Source organism: Plecotus auritus (genome assembly GCF_963455305.1).
Source record: "Plecotus auritus genome assembly, chromosome: 2".
Classification (NCBI taxonomy): domain Eukaryota; kingdom Metazoa; phylum Chordata; class Mammalia; order Chiroptera; family Vespertilionidae; genus Plecotus; species Plecotus auritus.
In genome coordinates this window covers 217,076,112-217,100,757 of record NC_137771.1, presented here as the reverse complement: position 1 = coordinate 217,100,757, position 24,646 = coordinate 217,076,112, and the positions used below count along the sequence as shown (strand labels likewise).

The following is a 24,646-nucleotide window of genomic DNA, read 5'->3' as shown; positions in this document are numbered from 1 at the left end:
AACAGACTGAACGGCGGAACAACTGAACAACCAGTCGCTATAATGTGCGCTGACCCACAGGGGCCGTGCGTGGAACATGGTGGGCGTCAGCAGCAGGCAGCAGAACATGGAACATGGTGGGCATTGGAGCAGGTAAGCGGGGGAGCCAGACCAAGGTGGGGCACCGGTTGCTGTCATCAGGGCAAGCCTCTGGTGGTTACTGAAAATATTTTGCTCCCGTGCGCCATGGTCCTGCTGCACTCACATCTGCTGCCAGCACCAGCCCCACTCGCACCACGGCTGGTGCTGAAGCCACCACTGGCACCCGCTGCTGGTGCCTGGCGTGGCCTCAATCACTCAGCGCTGTCAGTGGGTGCGAGTGGTGCTTCTCCACCTCCCTCTGCTCCTGAGGGTCAATCGGGGCCAGCAGCCACTTCTCGTACCCACTGCCTGCGACGGCTCCGCTTGCACTGTCTGCCAGCACCAGAGCCACCGTTTGCACCCGTTGCCAGTCCCAATCACTCAGTGCGTCAGTGGGTGCAAGTGGCGCTGCAGCCTGATCACCCCTGAGGGCTTCTCCACCTACCCCTGCTCCTGAGGGGGTTGATCGGGGCAGCAGCTACTGCTCGCACCCGCTTACAGTGCCTGCCCTGCTCGCACCGGCTGCTGCCGCCAGCCCCAATCGCTCCGTGCCGTCAGTGGTGTGAGCAGGGCCAGTGCCATCAGCACAGGAAAGCGGCAGCAGGGAACACGGTGGGAGGGGCCGGGTGGTCCGTGTGCCCACCACAGCCTCGCAGCCCACTGTTCCTTTCAGGGTGCACGAATTAGTGCACTGGGCCCCTAGTACGTATATATGTGTGTATGTATATAGATATGAAACTAGGAAAACTAAATATAATGCTCCTTTAATATTAAATAGAAATAAAAGGAATACAATTTATAGTGAAATAAGATATATTTCAATTTATAAGTGCTTATACATGAAAGTACACTAGAGAACACAATGAAAAAAATTAAATATTAGCCCTAACTGGTTTGGCTCAGTGGATAGAGCGTCGGCCTGCGGACTGAAAGGTCCCAGGTTCGATTCGGTCAAGGGCATGTACCTGGGTTGCGGGCACATCCCCAGTGGGGGGTGTGCAGGAGGCAACTGATCGATGGTTTCTCTCTCATCGATGTTTCTGACTCTCTATCTCTCTCCCTTCCTCTCTGTAAAAAATATCAATAAAATATATTAAAAAAAAAAAGAAAAGAAAAAAATTAAATATTAGTCTATACAGATAATGTTAAAGAGATTTAGGAGAAAAAGACCAGGAGCCATTCCAAACAGTATAGAAAATAAAGAACAGAGCTACTGTAGCCATTAGATGGAAACTTGCATATTTAGTTATATGTTAAGGCTGTGCAGGGGGGAAAAACTGTGTTTATAGGTAAAATAGTGTAGTTATAGGCTAAGATAGTTATAAAGTTTTCATTTACATGAACATGCAGTGGGACCTGGGAAAGGATGAAGGATGAGGGACACAGGGCAGGTCTTTATTTACAGTGTCGTCTGGCACACAGATATTTATCAGCACTGGTCCCTGCCTAGAAAATGAATAGCACCCACCAATCAGATCAATGTGACCATCAAATAAGTCCACCAGAACTCCACAGCGCCCCCTGGGGCAGTAACACCCCTCCTGCTGGGAGTTCCCTATTGAATTACTGGATCACACTCTCAGCTAACAGACACTTGAAAGCTCTGTTTATAAACTTGAGAGCGGTCTCCACGTAGACAACCTTTGTAACTTGAGCATAAAGGTAATCTTTGAAATATGTTTTCATTGTTTGTGGGTTTGTTTTTTATTTTTGTTTTTGATTCAGAGAAGGGAGAGGGAGAAAGAGAAAAAAAGATCCACGAGAGAGAGACATTGATTGCTGCCTCCTGCACATTCTTTACTAGAAAATGAGTCCACAACCCAGGCATGTGCCCTGACCAGGAATTAAACTGTGACCTCTTGGTTCACGGATCGATGCTCAGCCACAGAGCCATGCTGGCCAGGTGCATAAAAGTAACTTTTTAAGAGTAAAACCTAGGATGTACATTATAGTCCACTGGTGGTACTTGTTCTCAGAGCTGTGGACGAAAAGGGGGCCACAAGTTAATAAACCTGACAAGTTCTGCAGAGGCCAGTATGGCAGACCTGTCCACACAGGATGGTCTGAACATAAGAAGTCCTAAGGAAGCGCGGATTCTGTCGTTCAGTCTTGGCCTGTAGCTTCCTTGCCAAAGGTCAACTTGTCCTTAAGTGTACCTGTCTATTGTCTTTTTGCATCTAAGCATACTCTTGAAATGTCAGAGTATTAGTAATCTCTTCTAAACCCTTTTAGGGCATAATCTCCCAACACATCAGAGCAGAATTCCTTGTTATTTTGTTGCCTACGTACATCCTATGTGCTGTGAATATTCATTATCCTGTCCCTGCCAATGTAAAAAAATTTGTGTCTCTCTGTTTTACTCTTTATCCAATCCAAGAGATTTCCTCCTTTGCGTCCTCCGCCCCTTTAATCTACCATCCATGAGTTCATGTAACCCCTTCCCCCCCACGTCGCCTCCTTTGATTCTAATGTGTAAAATAAGCTGTAGCCCTAGCCGGTTTTGCTCAGTGGATAGAGCGTCAGCCCGCAGACCAAAAGGTCCCGGGTTCGATTCTGCTCAAGGGCACATACCTCGGATGCAGGCTCCTCCCCAGCCAGAGTCTTGGTTGGGGTAGGTTCAGGAGGCAACCAATCAACGTGTGTCTCTCACATTGATATTTCTCTCTGTCTTTCCCTCTTTCACTCTCTCTAAAACTCAATGGAAAAATATCCTCGGGTGAGGATTAAAATAAGCAAATAAATAAAACAAGCTGCAAAACTGCCATTCTCAAGGGAGCATTTTTTCAATCCATTGAGATCTTGCTCCATTGCAACTGACCTCGGTTAGGCTCAAATAAACTCATAAAAATCCCCTACAGGTTGGGACATTTCTTATGTGGACACAACAAAAGGACCTAAGAGGACACAGGATTTATTCAAGACCTTTTTTGTACAATTTGGAGGCTTTCAATGCTGTTATTTTCTGTCTTACCTCTCTTGACTTTTTAATTACTTACCTGCTCTAAATTGCAGCCCAATATAATTCTTCCTACTCACAATACACTGTATTTCAAAGGATAACATTTTCCGCTAAGAAACGTTTCAACAGTGTTGATGAGTTTAACTGTGATAACTGGTGTCTCTTAAGTCTCCTTATCTGTCAAGAGCACCATGCCTAAATAGACGTCATTTTGTTCAAGCATGTTCTACAACACTTAAACGATTTTAAAGCTCTCTGATCCAAATCTTTGATTAAAATATTTGAAAATGAAAACCTATCATGAAATCATAGCCCAGTTGTCTACACCTTCAGAGAGGTAACACAGAGACTCATATTCACTCAGCTATAAGTGCCTGACGCCTAAGTAGGAATCCTTGACTCCACATTCTGAATGAGTCCCAAATATGGTCTGACTGAGTCCGTTCCCATGGAAACTAAAGTTGCGAAATAGTAAAAGACAAAAGAAAATACAAAATGGTACCAAAAGAAGTGAGATAAAAGACAAAATATTCTTGTGTCCCACTATCAGATAACACATAGCAACTTAAAAAATAATACATAGCCCTGATCGGTTTGGCTCAGTGGATAGAGCGTCGGCCTGAGGACTGAAGGGTCCCGGGTTCGATTCCAGTCAAGGGCATGTACCTTGGTTGCGGGCACATCCCCAGTGGGAGGTGTGCAGGAGGCAGCTGATCGATGTTTCTCTCTCATTGATGTTTCTAACTCTCTATCCCTCTCCCTTCCTCTCTATAAAAAAAATCAATAAAATGTATTTAAAAATAAATAAATAAAAAATAATACATATACAAAATCTAGGAAATACATGATACATAACAATCTTTATTTTACTTAATACAAATAAATGTGTTTCTTTTAACATTAACTTTTAGAAAAAAGGCCACAGGAAATTACGGGGATTCTTCTATTTTCCTTTTAAATGATCTGTGATGCTGTTAAGGTGACTAAATTTGATGATTGTCCAAGAAAGGAGGGGGCGTTTATCTGGGGCGTCCCTTGAGATAAACTTTAACCTTGCAGGTGTTCGGACATTCAAAGTAGTTGCCAGCAAAAAGACGACTTTATGGAGGCAGAACCAGGTTAGGCAATTTCATCTGACCTTATATTAGTACTAGAGGCCCGATGCACGAAGATTTGTGCAAGAATGGGCCTTCCTTCCCCTGGCTGCTGGCACCACCTTCGCTCTGGCCGGAGCCGCCTTTCCGCTGCCCAGAGGCCCAGAGTGGCTGGGGTGGTGTGGAATGCCTGCATTGTCGCCATGGTGATGATGCAAGCGCCACGCCCCGCCGCCAGCTGCTCAGTGCCTGTGTATGCAAATTAGCCTTCCATCTTTGTTGGGTTAATTTGCATACCCACTCCTGATTGGCTGGTGGGCATCTTGAAGGTATGATTAATTAGCATGTTACTCTTTTATTAGGTAGATAATTATGACTGCTGGAGAAATTATGCCACACGAATAGCTATAGTGACAATTCACACAACAATTCTCCTTTTATCATTGCAGTGGGCACAAAGCTTATTAACACACAGCACACTGTTACTCACAAAATTCCTGGTGCCGTGGGTACAGGCTTAAAGGGAGCTCCCAAAATGTGGCTTCCACCGAAACCGATTTGGCTCAGTGGATAGAGTGTCAGCCTGCGAACTGAAGGGTCCCGGGTTCGATTCCGGTCAAGGGCATGTACCTTGGTTGCGGGCACATCCCCAGTGGGAGGTGTGCAGGAGGCAGCTGATCAATGTTTCTCTCTCATCGATATTTCTAGCTCTCTATCCCTCTCCCTTCCTCTCTGTAAAATATCAATAAAATATATTAAAAAACAAAAAACAAACAAACAAAATGTGGCTTCCTCTGGTGGCAGCAGCAGCACCTTCTTTGGCTGGCTGGTCAGGTCAGGAACAAAGTTTCAGTTTCAGGGCGGTGTTGCCTTCAGAGATCCGCACACAGCGCAGATCGATCTGGGGCCCCACCATTTGTCTGTCTTTTGGCATGGAGTGGAGCTGAGCAGAGTGGGGAGGGGGACTGCGCCCAAACTGAAGGTGATCAACAAAGATAAACTTCCAGCGATCAGAACCAGCAGTGCAGCGCAGGGATCAAAGCAATCGGCTTCCAGCGATCAAGCAATGATCCACTCAAATGGTGTTCGGGGACCCTTTAAATAGCCTGTAGTACCCACGGCAGTCCAGGGGGGAGTAGGGGGATTCTGGTAAACAAAATCCATAACAAGATCTCAAGTTTAACATTAGTTCTAATGGGCATATCAGTAAGCCAACTTGTAAGAACTCAGTCTCACTCTGGAGAGGCGGGGGTGTATACGTCATCAGACATGCTATCTAATAAAGAGGGAATGTGCTAATTGACCGTCACACCCTCACAAAGATGGTGGCACCCACACCCAATAAGGAGGGAATATGCTAATTGACTGCCACGCCCTCAAAGATGGTGGCGCCCACAGCCACAAGATGGCGGCGCCCAGTCCCCTCAGCCCCGCTGGGGCCCGGCCGCTCTGTGTGCCTGCCTCCAGAGTCCCGCAGGCTCCTCAGCCCCCCAGCCCCCCAGGGCCAGCTGGGGGCACAGGCAAGCCTTGGATGGTGGCTGCCCAGCCGCCCAGGGCAGCCCAAGGCTCAGGTAACCAGGGCCGGCCGAGGCTTGTGCTGCCAGCAGTGGCAGCAGCAGAGGTGTGATGGGGGCATCGCCTTCCCCTGATCGCTGGGTTGCCTCCCACCCCTGAGGGATCCCGGACTGTGAGAGCGGGCAGGCTGGGCTGAGGGACCACCACCACCCCCCCTCCAGTGCATGAATTTTCATGCACCGAGCCTCTAGTATGGTTATAAGGGCAAGTCACTCTAAGTCAGCAGTCTAAGTTCAAATCCTTATCAATAGAATACACACGCTTCAGGGCAGTGGGAAATGTGTCCTTAATATCACACTTTAAGTTTCAGGACAGTTAACTCAAATCTTTTAAAACCTTTTTAACATTTTTTGGGCATTTTTAAACATTTCTATATTTTACTACAACATTGATAAATCCCATGGATGTACTCAAGTTCAATATTTTTTTTCATTTACTTAAGCAATATTTTCAGATCATGCAATATTTATTACAGGCTTATGGCTCACCCTTCAGGTTAATATTGCTTTTTTTGTTGTTAATGCTCACCCAAGGATATTTTTCCATTGATTATTAGAGATAGTGGAAGGGAGGGTGGAGAGAGAAACATTGATGTGAGAGAGACAAATGGATTGGTTGCCTCCTGCACCGCTCCGACCAGAGATGGGATGGGGATCGAGCCTGCAACCAAGGTATGTGCCCTTGACCGGAATTAAGCCAGGACCCTTCAGTTCTTGGGCTGGCTATCCACTAAGCCACACTGGCTAGGGCCAGTTTAATATTACTTTGATTTCAATTTGAGTTGTGAATGTGGAAGGCATTTATGCAGGGTGTGGCAAAAGTGGGTTTACAGTTGTAAGTACATGAAACAATTTACTCTTGTTATTTATTAATGACTAGAGGCTCAATGCACGAATTCATGCACAGGTGGGGTCCAGCCGGCCTGCCCTGATCAGGGCTGAGGGAAGGGGCCGCAGGAGGTTGGCTGGCCAGCCCTGCCCCCTGGTCGAACTCCCGGTCAAGGGGACAATTTGCATATTAGCCTTTTATTATATAGGATTCTGTTATTTTCCATATGAACAACTGTAGCCTACTTTTGCCCCACCCTGTATATGAGACAACCACACTGCAAATACATAAATGTCAAAAAGTCTTTTAATAACACATTAAGGTAATTAAAATTTATCCACATTCTAACCATAACATTTGCATTATTTTCATATATATATATATATATATATATATATATATATATATATATATATATTTAAATTTTTATTGAGTTCAGCTAGGAATGGAGAGGGAGAGAGAGAGAAAAAAACATCAATGATGAGAGAGAATCATTGATCGGCTGCTTCCTGCATGCCCCCTACTGGGGATCAAGCCTGCAACCCAGGCATGTGCCCTGACCTGGAATCAAACCCAGGACCCTTCAGTCCCCAGGCCGACGCTCTATCCACTGAGCCAAACCAGCCAGGGCTGCATTATTTTCTTACTATTACAGACAGGTCGTCCTCACTGCTTGCTGATTCTAAATCTATAACGAGACAGAGGCCCTCTCTCCTTTCCTAAGGCCTTCTTCAGACTGCCAGAGTGAACTCCAGAAAACGCCTTCATTTGCCCTAAAATCTCCTCTGCCTTCTACCTTTCCTTACACTTTCCAAGTATCCTTGTCTCCCACGGAGGGAAAAAATAGGATTCGGAGTCAGCACTTGTAACTTCTTCAAATCCTGCCTCTGTATATCCCTACAAACATTTTAAGACTGTTTCTCATTTATGAAATGATAATAAATATAGTTCTAGGTACCGCACAGGGATGTTAACATGAGAGTTAAGGAATATAATTCCTGTAAAAGTCAATCATAAAGTTCCACTGTCAAAATGAAGATAGTTAGAAATATAGTTTATAAAGCTAATCCATTTAAAAAGTGAAGGTGGTTCTTCCCACCATCCCAGTCAGTGTGAACATGTCCGAGTCATGGTGTCAGGAAGATGTAAGTAACTCTGCTATTGTTTTAGGTAAAGATTATCAGTCTGCTGTCCTCTAAAAAGAAACATTTATATGCAACACACTCATGGGTGAGACAGCTTTGCTCTATAAAGGAAGTATTTCTATATCCCACTTCCAAAATTATTTGTCCTTTATTTTCTAATAATCAGAAATATATTTCCTCAGACAATGTAGCCCACATGATGAAAAAGGCTAGTCTTGATGGTCTCATTGTCACTCAGCAGATCTTGGTATCTCACAGTGAAAAGTAAATAGTTGAATGTATGAAATAGTACTATTGAGAGAGATCCAATGTATTTGTTAAAATAATCAGTACTCTGCCCGGCCTGTGTGACTCAGTGGTTGAGCATTGACCTATGAACCAGGAGGTCACGATTTGATTCCCGGTCAAGGCACATGCCCGGGTTATGGGCTCCATCCCCAGTGTGGGGGATGCAGGAGGCGGCCTACCAATGATTCTCTCTCATCATTGCTGTTTCTATCTCTCTCTCCCCTCTCCCTTCCTCTCTGAAATCAATAATTAATATACATATATATATGTATATATATGTATTAAAAAAATAAGTACTCTAAATATAAATTCTATTGGAGGTTCTAGTGCAATCTTTCTTCCACTTGAAAACTGAGAGGTAATGGAGTGGGAGGTGAAGTGAAACTCCTTCCTCCAGTGACATCACATTCCCTTGCTCATAAATTCATAGTGTATTTGGGGAAAATGCAATCCGGCTTGGAAACAGCTTCTGACATAAATGACTGCATTGATGACGGGCATGGGCTGCTGACACGGGCGCTAGGTCGCTTTCAATGGAGCAGAGAATGGCCTCTAGTTCCTCCATTCTTTCCCAACATCCACACTCTTCTCGAGAATCCTGACAGCCTTAAGATCTTCAGGGTTAAAGGGACTGTGGGAAATTAAGTCATATTAAAAACTCATTTGGAACTTGATTTAAGTTATTAAAGACATGGATCAGAACATTAAATGAATATTGTATAAAGCATGATTAATTTTGAAATGTGTTTGAGTTGATGTGTCCAATGCTGGATACGCCCTTACCCTGTAGGAAGTCTGCAAGTGTTCTCTTTTGTTATTTAAAAGAACCAGAGGGTTGACCAAAAGGGTTTGATTGAACCAGCTTCCATGAAATAAACACAGAGAAAAAACTTTAATGGGATTTAAGCAACTCTCTTTTGCATTTGCCTTTTCTTGCCATCAGTCCATGAATATAACATGCACTCACCTAATGGTTACTTTTACATTTTAGGAAATGAAATATTAAAGTCGCTTTCAAGTGAAATGAACTGAAAGGTCTACACTACATCATGAATAAAAATGTAGCTGTTATAACTAGCACAGTGGATTTACTAACAAACTCTGCTGTATAACCTGGCGTCTTGGAGTTCCAGTTAATGACAGGGTGTATGTTTGTTTAAGGCATTTTATTTTCCTACGAGTGTGAAATAGACTGCATAGGTTAAAAAGAGGGCTGTTCAAATAAAATTTGGGTTTCTTATACTGATCACCCTGGTTAGAGTGAAGAGTTAGGAAAACATATTTCAGATATTTCAAGTAGACTCACTTTGGTCTATTTATTTTTTCTTTAACCCAGTAGGCTTTAAGGTGGGGCATACAAGAAAACCCAGAGGAGTGAAGAAAGGGAATATTAGAATTTCTGTTCTATATTTATCATGCTCTTCTCTTTTTTGTTTTTATGGATTTAAAATTTTTTTTATTGTGAATAGTTTCAAATAACCACCAAAGTAGAGAGAACAGAACAATAAACCCCCATATTCTGTATTTATTATTGGAATTCAACAGTTATAAAGATTCTGCCACATTTATTTCATATATTCTTTTGGTTGTTGAGGAATTTTAAAGTAAACCTATACATCAATTTTCTTTACTATTTTAGTAGGTATTAATTCAAACTAAAGACATCTACCAGAAGCTAATTTCATTCACTTGGTATTTACTTATGTATGTTTTGATAATTAATGTATTATATTGATACGGAAATACATGTCTATAATTTATAACCAGAAACTTACGTTCTTTGTATAAGAAGTAGGATATGGATCAAAAAAGTTAGAAGACAGTGCTGCCAACAGTGATGTTGGAAGATTCCAGCATCTTCAGAAAGCTTTTTTGGGGAGTAGTTCAATAAAGCCGAGATTCTTAGGCTGTACCTATGCTAAGCATTTGTCGAATGATGAACTCTGAGATGACACCCTTGGAATGAGGTGATGAGTCACCTGGATCCAGGGAGCATTTTTCAGGCTAATGACCAGGTATCAAGATCCCACAAGAAGATGCTATGATGACTGGACAAGAATGCCTAGGAGAACCATCTTCAGTTTAAAAATAAAGATCACTTTGTCAGACCCTGTCCCCTCATCTCTCTATAAACTTTTTCCTGTTATAAGTCATGGACTGCTGTGACATCAACAAGTGTCAAAAAAGATGAGAAAGTCTACAGTTCCCCACTCCAGAGAGCACCTTTACAATTTTCCAACATCGTATGCTGTGCTATATCTCAGGTAACTTGTGAGGAGGTCCTATTTGTAATGAATGCTTACTAACTCAAGGAAGCATCAGGGAATCAGAAAAATTTCTCAGCACTCTAAAAGGCAGACCATTCTTCATATTTCCTTGTAACTCTATGAAGGCCACAGTTAATCAGGAAGGAGGGAGTTCTAAGAACAGTAAAATTATGCATTCATTAGGGACTGTTAAATTTACATGTGTCCTGGGATTCTTATTATTAAAAAGTTTTAGCCTGGCCAGCGTGACTCAGTGGTTGAGCATTGACCTATGAACCAGGAGGTCATGGTTTGATTCCCGGTCAGGGCACATGCCTAGGTTGCAGGCTCGGTCCCTAATGTGGGACGTGCAGGAGGCAGCCGATTAATCATTCTCTCATCATTGATGTTTTTATCTCTCTCACCCTCTCCCTTTCTCTCTGAAATCAGTAAAAAATATATATATATATATATATATATATATATATATATATTAAAAAAATAAGTTATGTAACTTTATGAAGCCAAGAAACAAATAAACCAACATTACATACCCAGTTACTCACTTCTATCCATAATAATAAAAGCATAATATGCTAATTAGACCAGACAGCCAAACCACCTTTTGGACGTCCTTCCGGACGACCTTCCGGATGAAGCCTGGGCTGCAAGGGCCGAGGCAAGCTGCTGTGGCTGTGAGGGCCGAGCTCCTTGCATGAATTTTGTGCATCGGGCCTCTAGTTTAACTATAAAGAATCACTAAGTGCTAGGTACTACACTAGGTGCCAGAGACACAAAGCTGTGTTGTCTCTGCCCTAAACAAACTCAAAACATAGAGAGATGCACATGTAAAAAGTGCCATAAAGAACCAGGAACACACCCAAAGCACCAGGATCCAATATGCAGGTGACTGGCTTTGAAGAACAAATGAGTTGGGAAGGCTTCTGAGAAGAGGTAAGGGATTTTGGAGTTAGGCCTTCAAAGAGAAATTGCATTTGGCCACATGGAGAACTTTGCAACAATGACAACAATGTAGAGATGATGGTGGTTGGAGAGGAGAAACATATCGTGGTAAATGGCATAGAGGTTCACTTCCCCCTCCCTCTCCCCTCCCAACACCCCCGCCCCCTCCCCACACACACACACACAGGGCACAAAAGCACCTGACTGGTTCTGGGATCAAAAGCATTATATGGAGCCAAAGTATTATGATCTCATAAGTCCAATCAGCTTATGTAGATTTTTATCATATTTTTTTGACATGGCTCACTGCATGTTTACCTTATTGTATTAAATAATAGAGTAATTCATTGAATATTGGATTAAATAGATAACTGTCTATTTACACTTGAGTTCTTGTTTATGCCATTGTGTCAGTTCTACTTCTGAATAGAATCCCATCCTATTTTAAAGTGTCTCGGGAGCATTTCTTAGAACATTAGCACCATTCTCCCTTTTCAAATTTAGCACTTTCTGGTAGTTCAACATGTTCCCTTTTTATTTGTGGCCATTACTTCTCCCTTGGTCTCCTTTAAAAATAGCCCATCCTGCACTTGTGTGTCAGTCTCAGCTGGTGCTGGCACCTCAGTCCGCCCTGGGCGTTGGTCCTTACCCCTTCTTTGGCCTTGTCCATTGGGTCTGGGTTGGGATTGTCCCTTCCCAGATTTGGTCACTGTTTTGGGAGTGTATTTCCCTCTGTTTTCTTATATCACTTTGTTCCATGACTTATTTTTGGTGGTTTTAACTAGAAGGTAACCCTACCACATTTTGCCTTAGGGTTTTAAAGGCCTCTTAGATGTTATCATGAGTCCTGTTTGTGAGACCTAGTCTTGGGTTGCTGGTTTATTAGTAGTAAATGTTTGCAGGGAGGCTAAGAATACTACACATACTATCACTTGACTTGTTGAAAGGTGAAGAACAGTAAGCAGAGTACATTTTGATTTTAAATTTTAAAGAAACTATATCATATACGCTGCAACTATATTTCACTGCTCTCCCCCCGCCCCCATTTTTCTGGAACTACATGCAAGAAACCTAAGAGGGATTACCTGTGATAGAGCTGGGAGGGCTAGCAAGGAACTGTAGTTTTCATTTTATATCCTTTCTGTGCAGTGTCAATTTACCATGTACATATTTTTAAACATGTAAGTAAAGGCATTTGACAATGATCTATTTTTTGTCTTTGGTTATGTATGTCCATAATAAAGTAGTTACCACATTGTTACAGTGTGAGCGATGCTAAAATTAAAAACAGCAGGTGACAGTTGTGACAAAATGAGAGCGAGGAAATGGAAAACGCCTCACGCAGAGAAAGGCCCGCAGGCTCGTCTACTCTGTACAAATATAAAGACAAATCTGTCCTAAACCGTCCCGCTGCTAAATCTGGAAAACTCAAACAAAACAAAAATGCAACAAAACAAATAAAAACTTGAGAGAAAGGCAAGACTCGAGTTAGGAGCTAAAGCTCCTGTCTGTTAAGCTCACAAGCATACCTGCTCAAGACTTTTTGGGCCCGAGCAGTGGAGAGCAAAGAGTGTAGGTCTTGAAACTTTCACAGGATGAAGTCCAGCAGAGTTCTCTGCGTATAAAATGTAAGAACAGCTTGGCCAGTGTGGCTCAGTGTTTGAGCATTGACCTATGAACCAGGAGGTCATGGTTTGATTTCCAGTCAGGGCACATGCAAGAATCAACCAAGGAGTGCACAAATATGTGGAACAACAAATCAACTTCTCCCTCAAATCCTATATAATGAAAGCTTCATATGATAAGTGTCCAGTCGTCCGTTCAACCAATCAAAGCGTAATATGCTAATGATATGCTAAGGCCACTCAACCGCTTGCTATGATGTGCACTGGCCACCAGGGGGCAGACGCTCCAACTGGTAGATTAGCTTGCTGCTGGGGTCTGGCTGATCAGGACTGAGCGAGACAGGCCGGACACGCCCTGGAGCCCTCCTGCGGTCCCTCCCCAGCTGGCCAACGTCCCATGTCCCTCCCCGGCCCCATGCACCGGTGGGGTCCCTTGGCCTGGCCTTCGCCCTCTCGTAATCCGGGCTGAGGGATGCCCCGCCTCAGTGCATGAATTTCATGCACCGGGCCTCTAGTCAATAAACAAAAATTTAAAAAATAAAATTAAATGTAAGAACAGTTCAAACTGGAGAACAGTTCTGACTTGCTCACTGGCCTGAAGCCTGAAGGTGCTGAGAGTAGGGTTTTGTGGTCCTGTCAGCAGAAATTCATTTGAGCATACTCATTTTCTCTCTCTCTCTCTTTCTCTCTTTCTCTCTCTCTCATGCATTCACACACTTAGCAACATAGATGGCCACTCTTCTCTCCATCAAAGCAAATCATATAACCCACCTAAGGGTGAGCCAACACTGGGAAACACTAAATACTAAAGGAAGACAAACCCAGGAGTGGGAAAGAGAACAAAACTGAGTAAAGATAAAAAGAGCTACTGTCTCGTGTTTATATGCTGGGAACGGAAGAGAAAGTCAGAAACACAGCGACATGATTTTAAAATTCCTCAAATTCCTGATTAATTTAATTCACTACATTTCAAATATAAAACAACTATGTGTGGGTATATGTTTAATTGTATATGTGTGTACATATATTTTAATAAGCTATATAAAGATACTTATTAATTGCTGGACCACTCCAATGGCACCTCTCCCCACTTCAACTGCCCACCCACCCCATCCTGCCCATTCTCCATCTTCCATCCACTGTGTTCTCTTTTTGAAATGCAAATCTGACTCACAGTCAATGCTGAAACGCCTGCAATGATTTCTCTTTGCCTTCAAGATAAATGCAAAATCCTAACTGTGTCCCACAAAGCCCTCCAGCACCTGGGTGCTGTGCTTTGCCCTCCCCTGTCCTCAGGCCTGGCAGCGAGGAGCTTTCATTCCCTCACACTCGTGAGGCTTGCTCATGCCCCTGGACGTCTGTGAGTGCTGTTGCCGCCAGTGGAACTGGCTCTTTACCTAGCTAGCATATTCTGTTCATAGATAGACAGAGATGTCAATGTAGATGGTATATTTAGTAATAACACTTTAAAAAACACATTTTAAGCCCTCGCTGGTGTGCTCAGTGGTTAGAGCATCAGCCTGTGCATTGAAGGGTCATGGGCTTGATTCCTAGTCAAGGGCACATACCTGGGTTGTAGGTTCGATCCCTGGTCCTGGTCAGGGCTCATGTGGGAGGCAACCAATCAATATGTCTTTCTCTCTCCCATCCTTCTTTTCCACTCTCTCTAAAAATCAATGGAAAAACATCCTATGGTAAAGATTAACAAAACAGAACAAAACAAAACCACATTTTAAAATAAATTCTTAAAATAATAAAAGTAAATAAAATAAGCAACTTAAATTAGTATAATACTTATGAAACAACCCCATTATATGTCTTTGGATATGACTCCCATAAATGGAGGAAATCCATTAAGTGAGAATGTGAATGTTTAATTACAATGGCCCAAATTTTAACAATAATGTCAGTACCAGTTTTCTAAGTGTACTATATACATGTACACACGTTTAATTCTTTCTAAACCACCATAAGAGAAGAAATTTCTTTATGTGAGCTCGCCACTGTATGTCCAGTGGTTGAGCAAAGTTCCTGGCTAGTAGTAGGTGTAAATATATACCTGTTGATTAGATGGGAAGGGGGTGAGGAGGAGTGGAGTGGGTGGAGGAAACATGCTGGGATTACCACCATTACCCATGGGTAAACTGACAGGCACACACATACACAAGTCAAATGACCTGTATAAGGTCACACAGCTAGGAAGTGAGCACAGAGTTCAGCATCAGAGTAATGCCGGTGGTCTTGATCCAGCATCTAGAAGGGTTCAGAAACCTGGAGAAGGGCTGTGCGTAAATTAATCAAGAGTCCAGAGATGAAACATAATTTTGGAAGGCATTATGGGGGCCAGAGGAGCTTGGCTAAAGAAACGAAGTTCTGCCTTGTCTCAGGACTCCTTGCTTTTTATTAACACAATTTGTCCCAAGGCAAGGTGGAGATACCCACATCAAAGGCCAGGGTTTGGTACACAGATCCATTGTCAGATTGGAAGAATTACCTCCGGCTGTTCAGGTGTTTGGCCAGGAGGAGGCAATAACATGTAGATTAAGATGCCCTTAGCTGTCTGGCAGTAAACAATCAATTTATGTATCCATTTCAGGTTTGGGGAAATGCCTTTAGCCATTTCCAACAGGCGATAACATATGTGACTCAGCCCTTGTTGAGTCCCCAAGTTCCACCAATCTTTTGATGAAACTCTTGCAATTATGACATGCTGGAACTGGCTTCTGGCATCAGAGGACATGCTCTTTACCACTAGACTGTGCAATCTGAAATACAACTCAAAAATAAATAAATAAATAAATATATATATATATATATATATACACACACACACACACACACACACACACACACACACACACACTGGTATATAAACCTATGACTTATAACTTAAAGGTAAAAGTTACCATTGCTCCATGAGATCTAGAATATTCTTGGCCACAATACTGATGACAGAGTGGCTGTGCATATCCTCATTTGGGTTGGTATGGTAGGCAGAATAATGGTCCCTCAAAGATGTCCACATCTTTACTCCCAGGAACCTGTAAGTATGTTACCTTACATGGTAAGCAGGAATCAGGGCTGTAGACAGAATTAAAGTTGCTAACCAGCTGACCTGAGATGAGCAGACTATCCAGGATGACCTTGCTGGGCCCACGTAACTACCAAGGGTCCTTCTGGAAGAGGGAGGCGGAAGAGAGAGAACCAGGGGCATGGAGCCTGGCATTGCTGGCTTTGAGTCTGGAGGAAGAGGGCCATGAACAGGTGGCCACAAGAAGCTGGAAGAGGCACTAAAAGTCTCTCTAGCGCCTCCAGAAGAAACGCTGCCCTTCCCATACCTTGATGTTAGCCTAGTTTGGACTTCTGACCCCTAGACCTTTAAGATAATAAATTTGTGTTGTAGTACATTTTTTAAAATATATTTTTATTGATTTCAGAGAGGAAGAAAGAGCGAGAGAGAGAGAGAGAGAGAGAGAGAGAGAGAGAGAGAGAGAGAGAGAAATATCCATGATGAGAGAGAATCATGGATCGGCTGCCTCCCGCAAGTCCCCCACTGGGGATCGAGCCCACAACCCGGGCATGTGCCCTTGACCGGAATCAAACCTGGGACCCTTCAGTTCGCAGGCCGACGCTCTATCCACTGAGCCAAACCCGGCTAGGGCTGTAGTAAATTTTTAATAATTTGTTACTACAGCGATAAGAAACTAATACAGCTGGGTTGTTTTTCTGAGTTCTTGCCTGGTTAGCAGTAACACCTTCCAAGAAAACATTGCTTAGCTTTAAGTTGTTTAAAGCTTATTTTCTCTACTTTTGCCAAAAAAAAAAAAAAGCACTTGACTCCAATTCTGAGTCTCCCTTTCCATCCTCACCCTCATCTTCCTCAAAACATCAATCTGACAGTACAACTATACGGAAGTACTGGCTCATAATTATTGCCCTTATTTGCTGTGAGATGAGAAGAATTGATATTTTTCAGGGGTCCTCAAACTTTTTAAACAGGGGGCCAGTTCACTGTCCCACAGACCGTTGCGGGGCCGGACTATAGTTTAAAAAAAAAAAAACTATGAACAAATTCCTATGCGCACTGTGGGCCCGGGACGAGTCGGCTGCTAAGCAGGACAGGCAGCGGCACCTGGCGGGCCAGATAAATGTCCTCGGCGGGCTGCATGTGGCCCGCAGGCCGTAGTTTGAGGATGCCTGTGATGGCCTTTACTATTTTCTGCTGGGCTGTCTTCAACAAGGCAAGGCTGCTTGCCAACAAGAGAAGCTGCCCCTTGTGTCTATGGCCCAAAACATCTTCTCCACCCAAAAGGTCCCCAGGAGAGAACCAAAGCGATGGAAACCGTGGGTAGGGCAAGCACATGTAAATTCACATGGGCTCCTCTCATTAAACTACTCATGTGGAGCCCAGCCGGGTGTAGCTCAGCGGTTGAGTGTCGACCCAGGAACCAAGAGGTCACACGGGTTCGATTCCCGGTCAGGGCACATGCCCAGGTTGCAGGCTCAATCCCCAGTGGGGGGCGTGCAGGAGTCAGCCGATCCATGATTCTCTCTCATCACTGATGTTTCTATCGCTCTCTCCCTCTCCTTTTCTCTCTAAAATCAATAAAAATATATTTTAGCCGAAACCGGTTTGGCTCAGTGAATAGAGCGTCGGCCTGCAGACTGAAGGGTCCCGGGTTCGATTCCGGTCAAGGGCATGTACCTTGGTTGCGGGCACATCCCCAGTGGGAGGTGTGCAGGAGGCAGCTGATCGATGTTTCTCTCTCATCGATGTTTCTAGCTCTCTATCCCTCTTCCTTCCTCTCTATAAAATATCAATAAAATATATTTAAAAAAAAAAATATATATATATATATATATATATATATATATTTTTTTTTTTTTTTAAAAAACCCTACTCATGTGGAGGAATAATGAGTCTTCTCAGCCTTAGGAAACTCCAGTCCTATTTATGCTGATGTTTTTGTTTTGCCATTCAAAAAAAAAAGTTTTTATTGATTTTAGAGAGAGAGGAAGGGAGAGGGATGGGGAGAGAGAGAGACAGAGAGAGAGAGAGAGAGAGACAGACAGAGAGAGAGAGAGAAAGATGTGAAAGAGAAACAGCGATTGGTTGCCTCCACACGCACCCTTGACCAGGGATCAAACCACAACCTGGGTATGTGCCCTGACTGGGAATCGAACTGGTGACCTTTCAGTGCTCGGGATGACATTCAAACCAACTGAGCCACACTGGCCAGGGCTTGACTTTTTTAAAAGGTCATTTCTGTTGCAGTCTGGAAATGGCTTTGGGTCTACCAGCAAGCCCAATTTGACCTTTATGTTCATCAGATAAGATGTCCATGGCAGGATGGAACCAATTCTCTTCAGCAAACTCACTATAAAGCTTTGTTCTTAACAATGTTCACAGGGGGCGGAACTCTCCTAGTGGCTATTTTGGGTCCGTTCCACCACAGAGGAGGAACCTTGTAATTTTACAGAAGAGCCAGACTCCCGCCCACCCTCACCCCACAGTCCTTATCAGCTGATGAGAGATTACAGATGAGTCAGGCCATTGAGTGGCTTAGGTTCCAGTCCACTCGGAGGACCAGCTGCTGCCAGTCATGCAGAGTCAAGAACAGCACACTGCTCTCATTCACATTCAGCTCCTTGGCTTTGGAAGATATCAGAATGCTTGGACATCTCCTCCCCGGGCCCCCTATCCCTCATACTAAACATTCACTTCTTTTGTTTTTTGAGGTATCAGCTTAAATATCACCTTAGAGAAAACTGACACCCCACCTACTTAGGGCTTCATGATTTCGAATATAATTGTTAATTTCCTCCCATTTCTTCCACCCACTCTACCTCATCCCCAAATCAACACGCATATATTTATACCAGACACTTCGCTCAGCCCTGGACCTCCTCCAGTGGTGAGCAAACATCAAGAAATTCTCTTCCTTATGCAGCTTCCATTTTAGTGAGAAATAAAAATATCATTCAACTAAACACACAAATAAATGTCCATATATCAACAGATACACTGAAAGCATAGTTTAAATAACAGCAGCAAGAACAAAAATAATCTTCCAGACTACAAAGGAAGACAAACAGATATAAAAAATGGAATAAGCATGGTATTATATATGATAAGATTGAGACAGAAGAGTGGTACAGTTATATTTGGATGAATGTTAAAAATATAAGTATGTAATTAGAAAATAAGAAAGCCACTAGTTCCACTAAATCTATTCCACTCTATTCTGGAATAAAGATGGCAAAAGGGTTAAGCACTCAGATAGAAAGATAAGAAGTCCAGCTATCCATAAAAAAATTTTCAGGTCTTTAAATTCCAGTTCTATCTCTTTCCAGCCTCGATAAGTGGGCTTAGACAAGCAAGTTAGCTTTCCTGAGCCTTGGGGTCACTATGTATATAAATTATACGTTCCCTCTCATGAGTTTGTTGAGACCTTAACAAGAGATATACAAGAAAGTCCTTAGAAAAGTGTCTGACATACATGGGAGCCTTCAACACACTGTTTCTGGATCTGGACATGAGTGGATAGGTCACAAATAGGATTGTAGAGTGAAACAGCCCTGAAAAACATCCCTGTTTTTCAACAACACCCTGCTAGCGATGAGCATGCCTCCTGCCCAGATTTCGGTTTCTAATACCATTTGACAATGAAAGAAACCCGGGATTCTTTGGAGTTATGGCTGATTCTGGGGCCCGCGCAGAAAATACACAAGATCAGTGTGGAATACTTTGTGATGCGAGAAAGAAAAGTAATGTGAAAAATGTGTGTGTGTGTGTGTGTGTGTGTGTGTGTGTGTGTGTGTGGTGGGGATATGTCAAAGGGACATAAGAAACCAACTGAAAAAACTCAGTGGCCAAAGCTGAAATAACCTGAGCACTAAAATAAATAAAATAGTATTGGACTATAATCCAAAGTGTGAAATAAATGTTCTTGAGTGCATACTGATATAAAAATGAATGAATAAATGAATGACTAAATGTGGGAGGGGTAGACACATCTCCCAAGAAGAATTCCAATAATTTATGGAGATACTCCATCCTCAAGGATGTGGAGCATAGCCCTAACCGGTTTGGCTCAGTGGATAGAGCGTCGGCCTGCAGACTGAAGGGTCCCAGGTTCGATTCTGGTCAAGGGCGTGTACCTTGGTTGCGGGCACATCCCCAGTAGGAGGTGTGCAAGAGACAGCTGATCGATGTTTCTCTCCCATCGATGTTTCTAACTCTCTATCCCTCTTCCTTCCTCTCTGTAACAAATCAATAAAATATATTAAAAAAAAAAAAAGGATGTGGAGCATAACTCTTCTTCCTTAAAGTGTGATTTGTACCTAATGACTTTCCTTTAAAAAAATACGGTGTGAAAGGGGAAAAAAAAAAAAAGAGATAACTGTAGACAGACCTGATATATATTACCTCATCCAGGTAATGAAGGTTAACAATAACAATGATAAATCATATTCATAGTATAGGATGTCCCAAAAAATGTATACACATGTTTGTTTTTTTATAGCTCAATTGATGTTTCTTTCTTTTCAGATTTAACTCACGGAATGAATAATTATTCAAAATGCGTATACATTTTTTGAGGACACCCTGTATGTACCCTTAGGGTCATATGATGAAAATGCCACTTTATATCTGCGACCTTCCTCCAAAACAACACCACCAAAAACCCCCACAACCATTAAGTCTAGTTATAAGAAAAACAACAGATAAATACCAATTGAGGGACATTCTACTTCCCATAAGAATCAAGGGAAGTCTGAGACTGTCACAGCTGAGGAGCCTAAGGAGACTATTGCATGTAATGTGGTTTCCTGGATGAAATCCTGGAACAACAACAACAACAACAAGACATTAGGTAAGAATATAGGAAACATAGATGTGCATTTTAGTTAATAATAATAATATATTAATATCGGTTCAGTAATTGTGACAAATGGATCATACTAATGTAAAATGTTAACAATAGGGGAAAGTGGGTGTCGTATAATAGGAATTCTCTATAGTATAGAGCCTATACTATCTTAGCAATTTCTCTTTAAACCTAAATTGTTATAAATGTTAAAAGCATATTTTAAAAAGACAAAGAAGCGTATTTTAAAGAAGACATTCTTGCCGAAACCGGTTTGGCTCAGTGGATAGAGCGTCGGCCTGCGGACTGAAGGGTCCCAGGTTCGATTCCGGTCAGGGGCATGTACCTTGGTTGCGGGCATGTCCCCAGTGGGGGGTGTGCAGGAGGCAGCTGATCGATGTTTCTCTCTCATCGATGTTTCTGGCTCTCTATCCCTCTCCCTTCCTCTCTGTAAAAAAATCAATAAAATATGTTTAAAAAAAAATTTATAAAGAAGACATTCTTGCAATGCCAGGCCTTTGGGCATCCCAGGAACAAGATAGAAAAGATCGCCCCCCCCCCCCTCCCCGCCCTCCGTCTTACTTCCACATTCATTCCCTGGAGGAATCAGGGTTAAAGGAGCCAGAGTGTTAGATTTACCCAAAACTTGAGGCGGAGGTTACCCTGCTCATCCATCCAAGCCTGTGTTGGTTGTTTCTTGGCTACAATTTCAAACTTGGGGTGTGTGGTTTCTATTCTGATGACGGAATAGGAATAGCACACTAAAACCGTTCGCTCTGAAGTGAACTAGTGACGATTCTACACTGAAGTCACAGTCTGTTTTATTTGAAATGTGGGATGGTCGACGAATACACAACTTTCTCAGCAGTTTCGTTACAATTCCTCCAGCCTGACTCTTGGTTGCCGTTCAGCATTCGTGCATTTTGTTTCTCTGTGTGTTCAAAGTGACACCACTTGATATTGCAAAATTATATACTGGTTTTATTGTGAAGCTTGGCTCCCCCGGTGTGATTGTCTATCCTATAGGTCAGCATGGGCCCCTATACTGAGACCACCCGCACCTTCTCCCTCCCTAAGGGCCAAAGCTCCCATCGCACTCAGCTGTCCAATACTCACTCCGGCAGTAAGAGCGTGAGAAACAGTCATCGCATTATGGCATTAGACGCTCATCGGCAGGTTATTTCAAATACTCTATTACCAGGACTTGACTAACTTACTCTATTTTAAAAAAGAAGAAAAGGAAGGAAAAATGACCAAAAGGAACAAAACGAAAGAAAAAGGACTTCCTTGCTTAAGTGCTTAAGATCTAGTGTCATTTCCTCCATTTTCCTAAAAAGTTAACGAGAAGAAAACAAAATAGGAAACGTCCTCAGGATTTAAAATCGCATGAACCTAGAGTCCTTGAAAATCCTGTTGAGAACCATCCCGTGAAAGCGGCTTTGGGACACGTCCCTCCCTTCTACCCGCCACTCAGCCATTCAGCCTCGCTCGGCCTCTTTCCAACAATCGTCCCCCCGGACGTCCCCTGGAGGCACGGCGCTGGCTGGAGCCCCCAGACCAGACTTGCCCTGAATGGAGATGTGCAGGTGCAGAGGATACAAGTAATTCGGGCTCAGCAGCCGGGAATGCCCCCCACCCCAGCCCCACGCGTGCACCGCCCGTTCCCGGCACGGCGGGGACCCTCGGAAGCCCAGGACACTGTCCCACGGCCCCCTCCTCCCAGACGTTGTGTGGCCGGCGCCTGCCTCCTCCGAGTGATGCCATCTTGGGATCTGAGCATCTTACAAGCAGCCAGTGAGTTCTGCATTCCGATCACGTCCCTGTGTCTTGGAAAACTCAACCCAACTTTGCCAGATGAGAAAGAACCTGCTGGGGTGGACCCTTCCTGAGCTCTAACTAGAACTGACTACATCAGATGCTACAGTCCCTAAGCCCGAGTCCTCGGCCCCCGCCCCCGAGCCCGAGCCCGCCCGCACCCCCGATTCCAGGCCCGCAGGGTGCCAAGTCCGATGCCCCGCGGCGCCCCGCGCCCGGAGTCGGAGACGGCCCTGCACGAGCGCCGAGTCTAGGGCTGGCGCGTCGGGGGACCTGGTCCCAGCAGCGGCGGGAGGGAGAGTGGAGGTACCCGAGGAACTTACAGCCCAGGGCGACCACCAGGTAGCGCAGCAGCAGGAGGAGGCAGCGGCGGCTCCTCCTCGCCATCTTCGCGGGGACCGAGGGGGCTGCTCCCGGAGGCTGAGGGTCCCGGCGGCCGGAGCGCGGGAGGCCGAGCGGGGACCCCTGAACTTCTGGGGCGGGAGAGGAGGAGAGGCTCCCGGAGCTGTGGGAGGGGAGGGGAGGGGAGGGGAGGGGAGGGAGGGGCCAACGCAGAAGCGACGTCAGTTTCTCCCTGCTTGGGGCGCTCTCGGCGCTGGCTGCCTATGGCAGGTCTTCCCCAGCTCCGGGATGGGGGGTCTGGGCCCTTCTCTCTTGGGGGGTAGCGGGTGGGTGAGAGGGGGTGGGCCGTGGAAGCCGGAGGAGGTGTCGGCTGGGTCCTAAGGAGGGAGCAAGAGGAGGCGAGGAGCGGAAGGGGAGCCGCGGAGGGTCGCCCCCCGCCCCCGCGCCGCCGGCATTGATCGGCTTTGTGTCTGGTCCTGCGCCGGCTGCCAGCTGTCCCCGAGGCGGGGAGCGCGGGGCGGGAGGTGCGGGCCACGGGGCCGGGGGGGCACGCCCGCCTGGCTCCGTCTCCTTTCTTGCCCTCCCTGTCGCAAAACTTTTTTAGGTTTGCAGCCTAGAGGTGGAGATATTTGGGACATTTCTGGCGTGGAGAGAAGCCGCCGAAGAGGCGCTCGGGGGAGATGGGGTTCGCCTGCTCCGCCTTGGACCCGAGGGTGAAAAAAGCAATCAGGATCGGAGGGTAAACAAAGCAGTCAGGAGGGTGCTGGAGGGCAGGTCTCCGATTTGAGCAATGGCTCTGGCGGGCCTGGCCCCTTCTCCGTGGCAGCAGTTTGCTCCTCGGAGAGCTAACGTGTGTTTTGTGTCCTTGGCTTTTCACGTGTCGGAGTTGGAAGTTCCCCCAACAGTGTGGAAGATTTAGCATGTTCCTTGTTGCGTAACTGCCGCCCGTGGAGTGTTCCACATGTTAAAACTCCACAGCTGCCCTTTCTCAGGTTTATTTTTGGGCTACAGTGCTTTTAAAAGGGAAACCCATTATGCATGCTCTGTTGCATGCTTTAAAATGGACCCTCCCTTCTATTGCCCACACCACAAAGGCTAAACAGGCAATTCTTGTATTTTGCTCCTAAGGGACCAAGAATGTCCGGTGCGTTTAAGATGACGGACAGGTCTGGGAAAAGGCCATTGCCAGGAAGAAATTGGTAGACATCTACTTTTTGGGGACATAGTTTTTTAAAGGTAGAAAAACGGGCAAAGGGCTGTGTAGACCACGGCTGACTTAGTGGTGTGCACACAAAGAATTGAGCTAGCTCCGTGGACAAAGGCGACCGGAGTGTGGCTGCGCAGAGCTGAGAGGAATGAGGCATCTCTGCCGTTTCCTTGGTGACCGTGACTGCAGCTTAGTGCCCAGAAAGGAAAGTCGAAGTGGCCGAAATGGCCCTGGCCAGTGTGGCTCGGTTGGTTGGAGCGTGGTCCCCTGCACCAAAAGGTGGCGGGTTCGATTCTGGTCAGGGCACATACCCAGGTTTTGAGTTTGATCCCGGGTCAGGCATGTGCAGGAGGCAACTGATCAATGTTTCTCACATATTGATGTTTTTATTTTTCTCTCTCCCTCCCGTCCTCTCTAATAATAAGAAGAAGAAGAAGAAGAAGAAAAGAAAGAAAACCTATCAACAAAATTTTTTTTAAAAATATATTTTATTGATTTTTTACAGAGAGGAAGGGAGAGGGATAGAGAGTTAGAAACATCGATGAGAGAGAGACATCGATCAGCTGCC

The 24,646-nt window shown here is 44.6% G+C and overlaps 1 protein-coding gene across 3 annotated transcripts in view; it reads right to left on the bottom strand.

Annotated features, from left to right (window-relative positions):
• JAM2 (junctional adhesion molecule 2) overlaps positions 1–23,371 on the bottom strand; it is a 56,916-nt gene extending 33,545 nt beyond the window's left edge. Inside the window, exon 1 of one of the 3 annotated variants that reach the window (XR_013960057.1) lies at positions 22,853–23,156. Coding sequence is in view for 2 of the 3 variants with exons in the window: in XM_080658402.1 (XP_080514528.1) it covers positions 22,853–22,916 (64 nt within the window). In the remaining variant the exon portion in view is untranslated. Of the gene's footprint in view, positions 1–22,852 lie in introns of all 3 variants that reach the window. The other 2 variants (XM_080658402.1, XM_080658403.1) reach the window with 2 other exon arrangements.
• Positions 23,372–24,646: the final 1,275 nt, after the last annotated feature.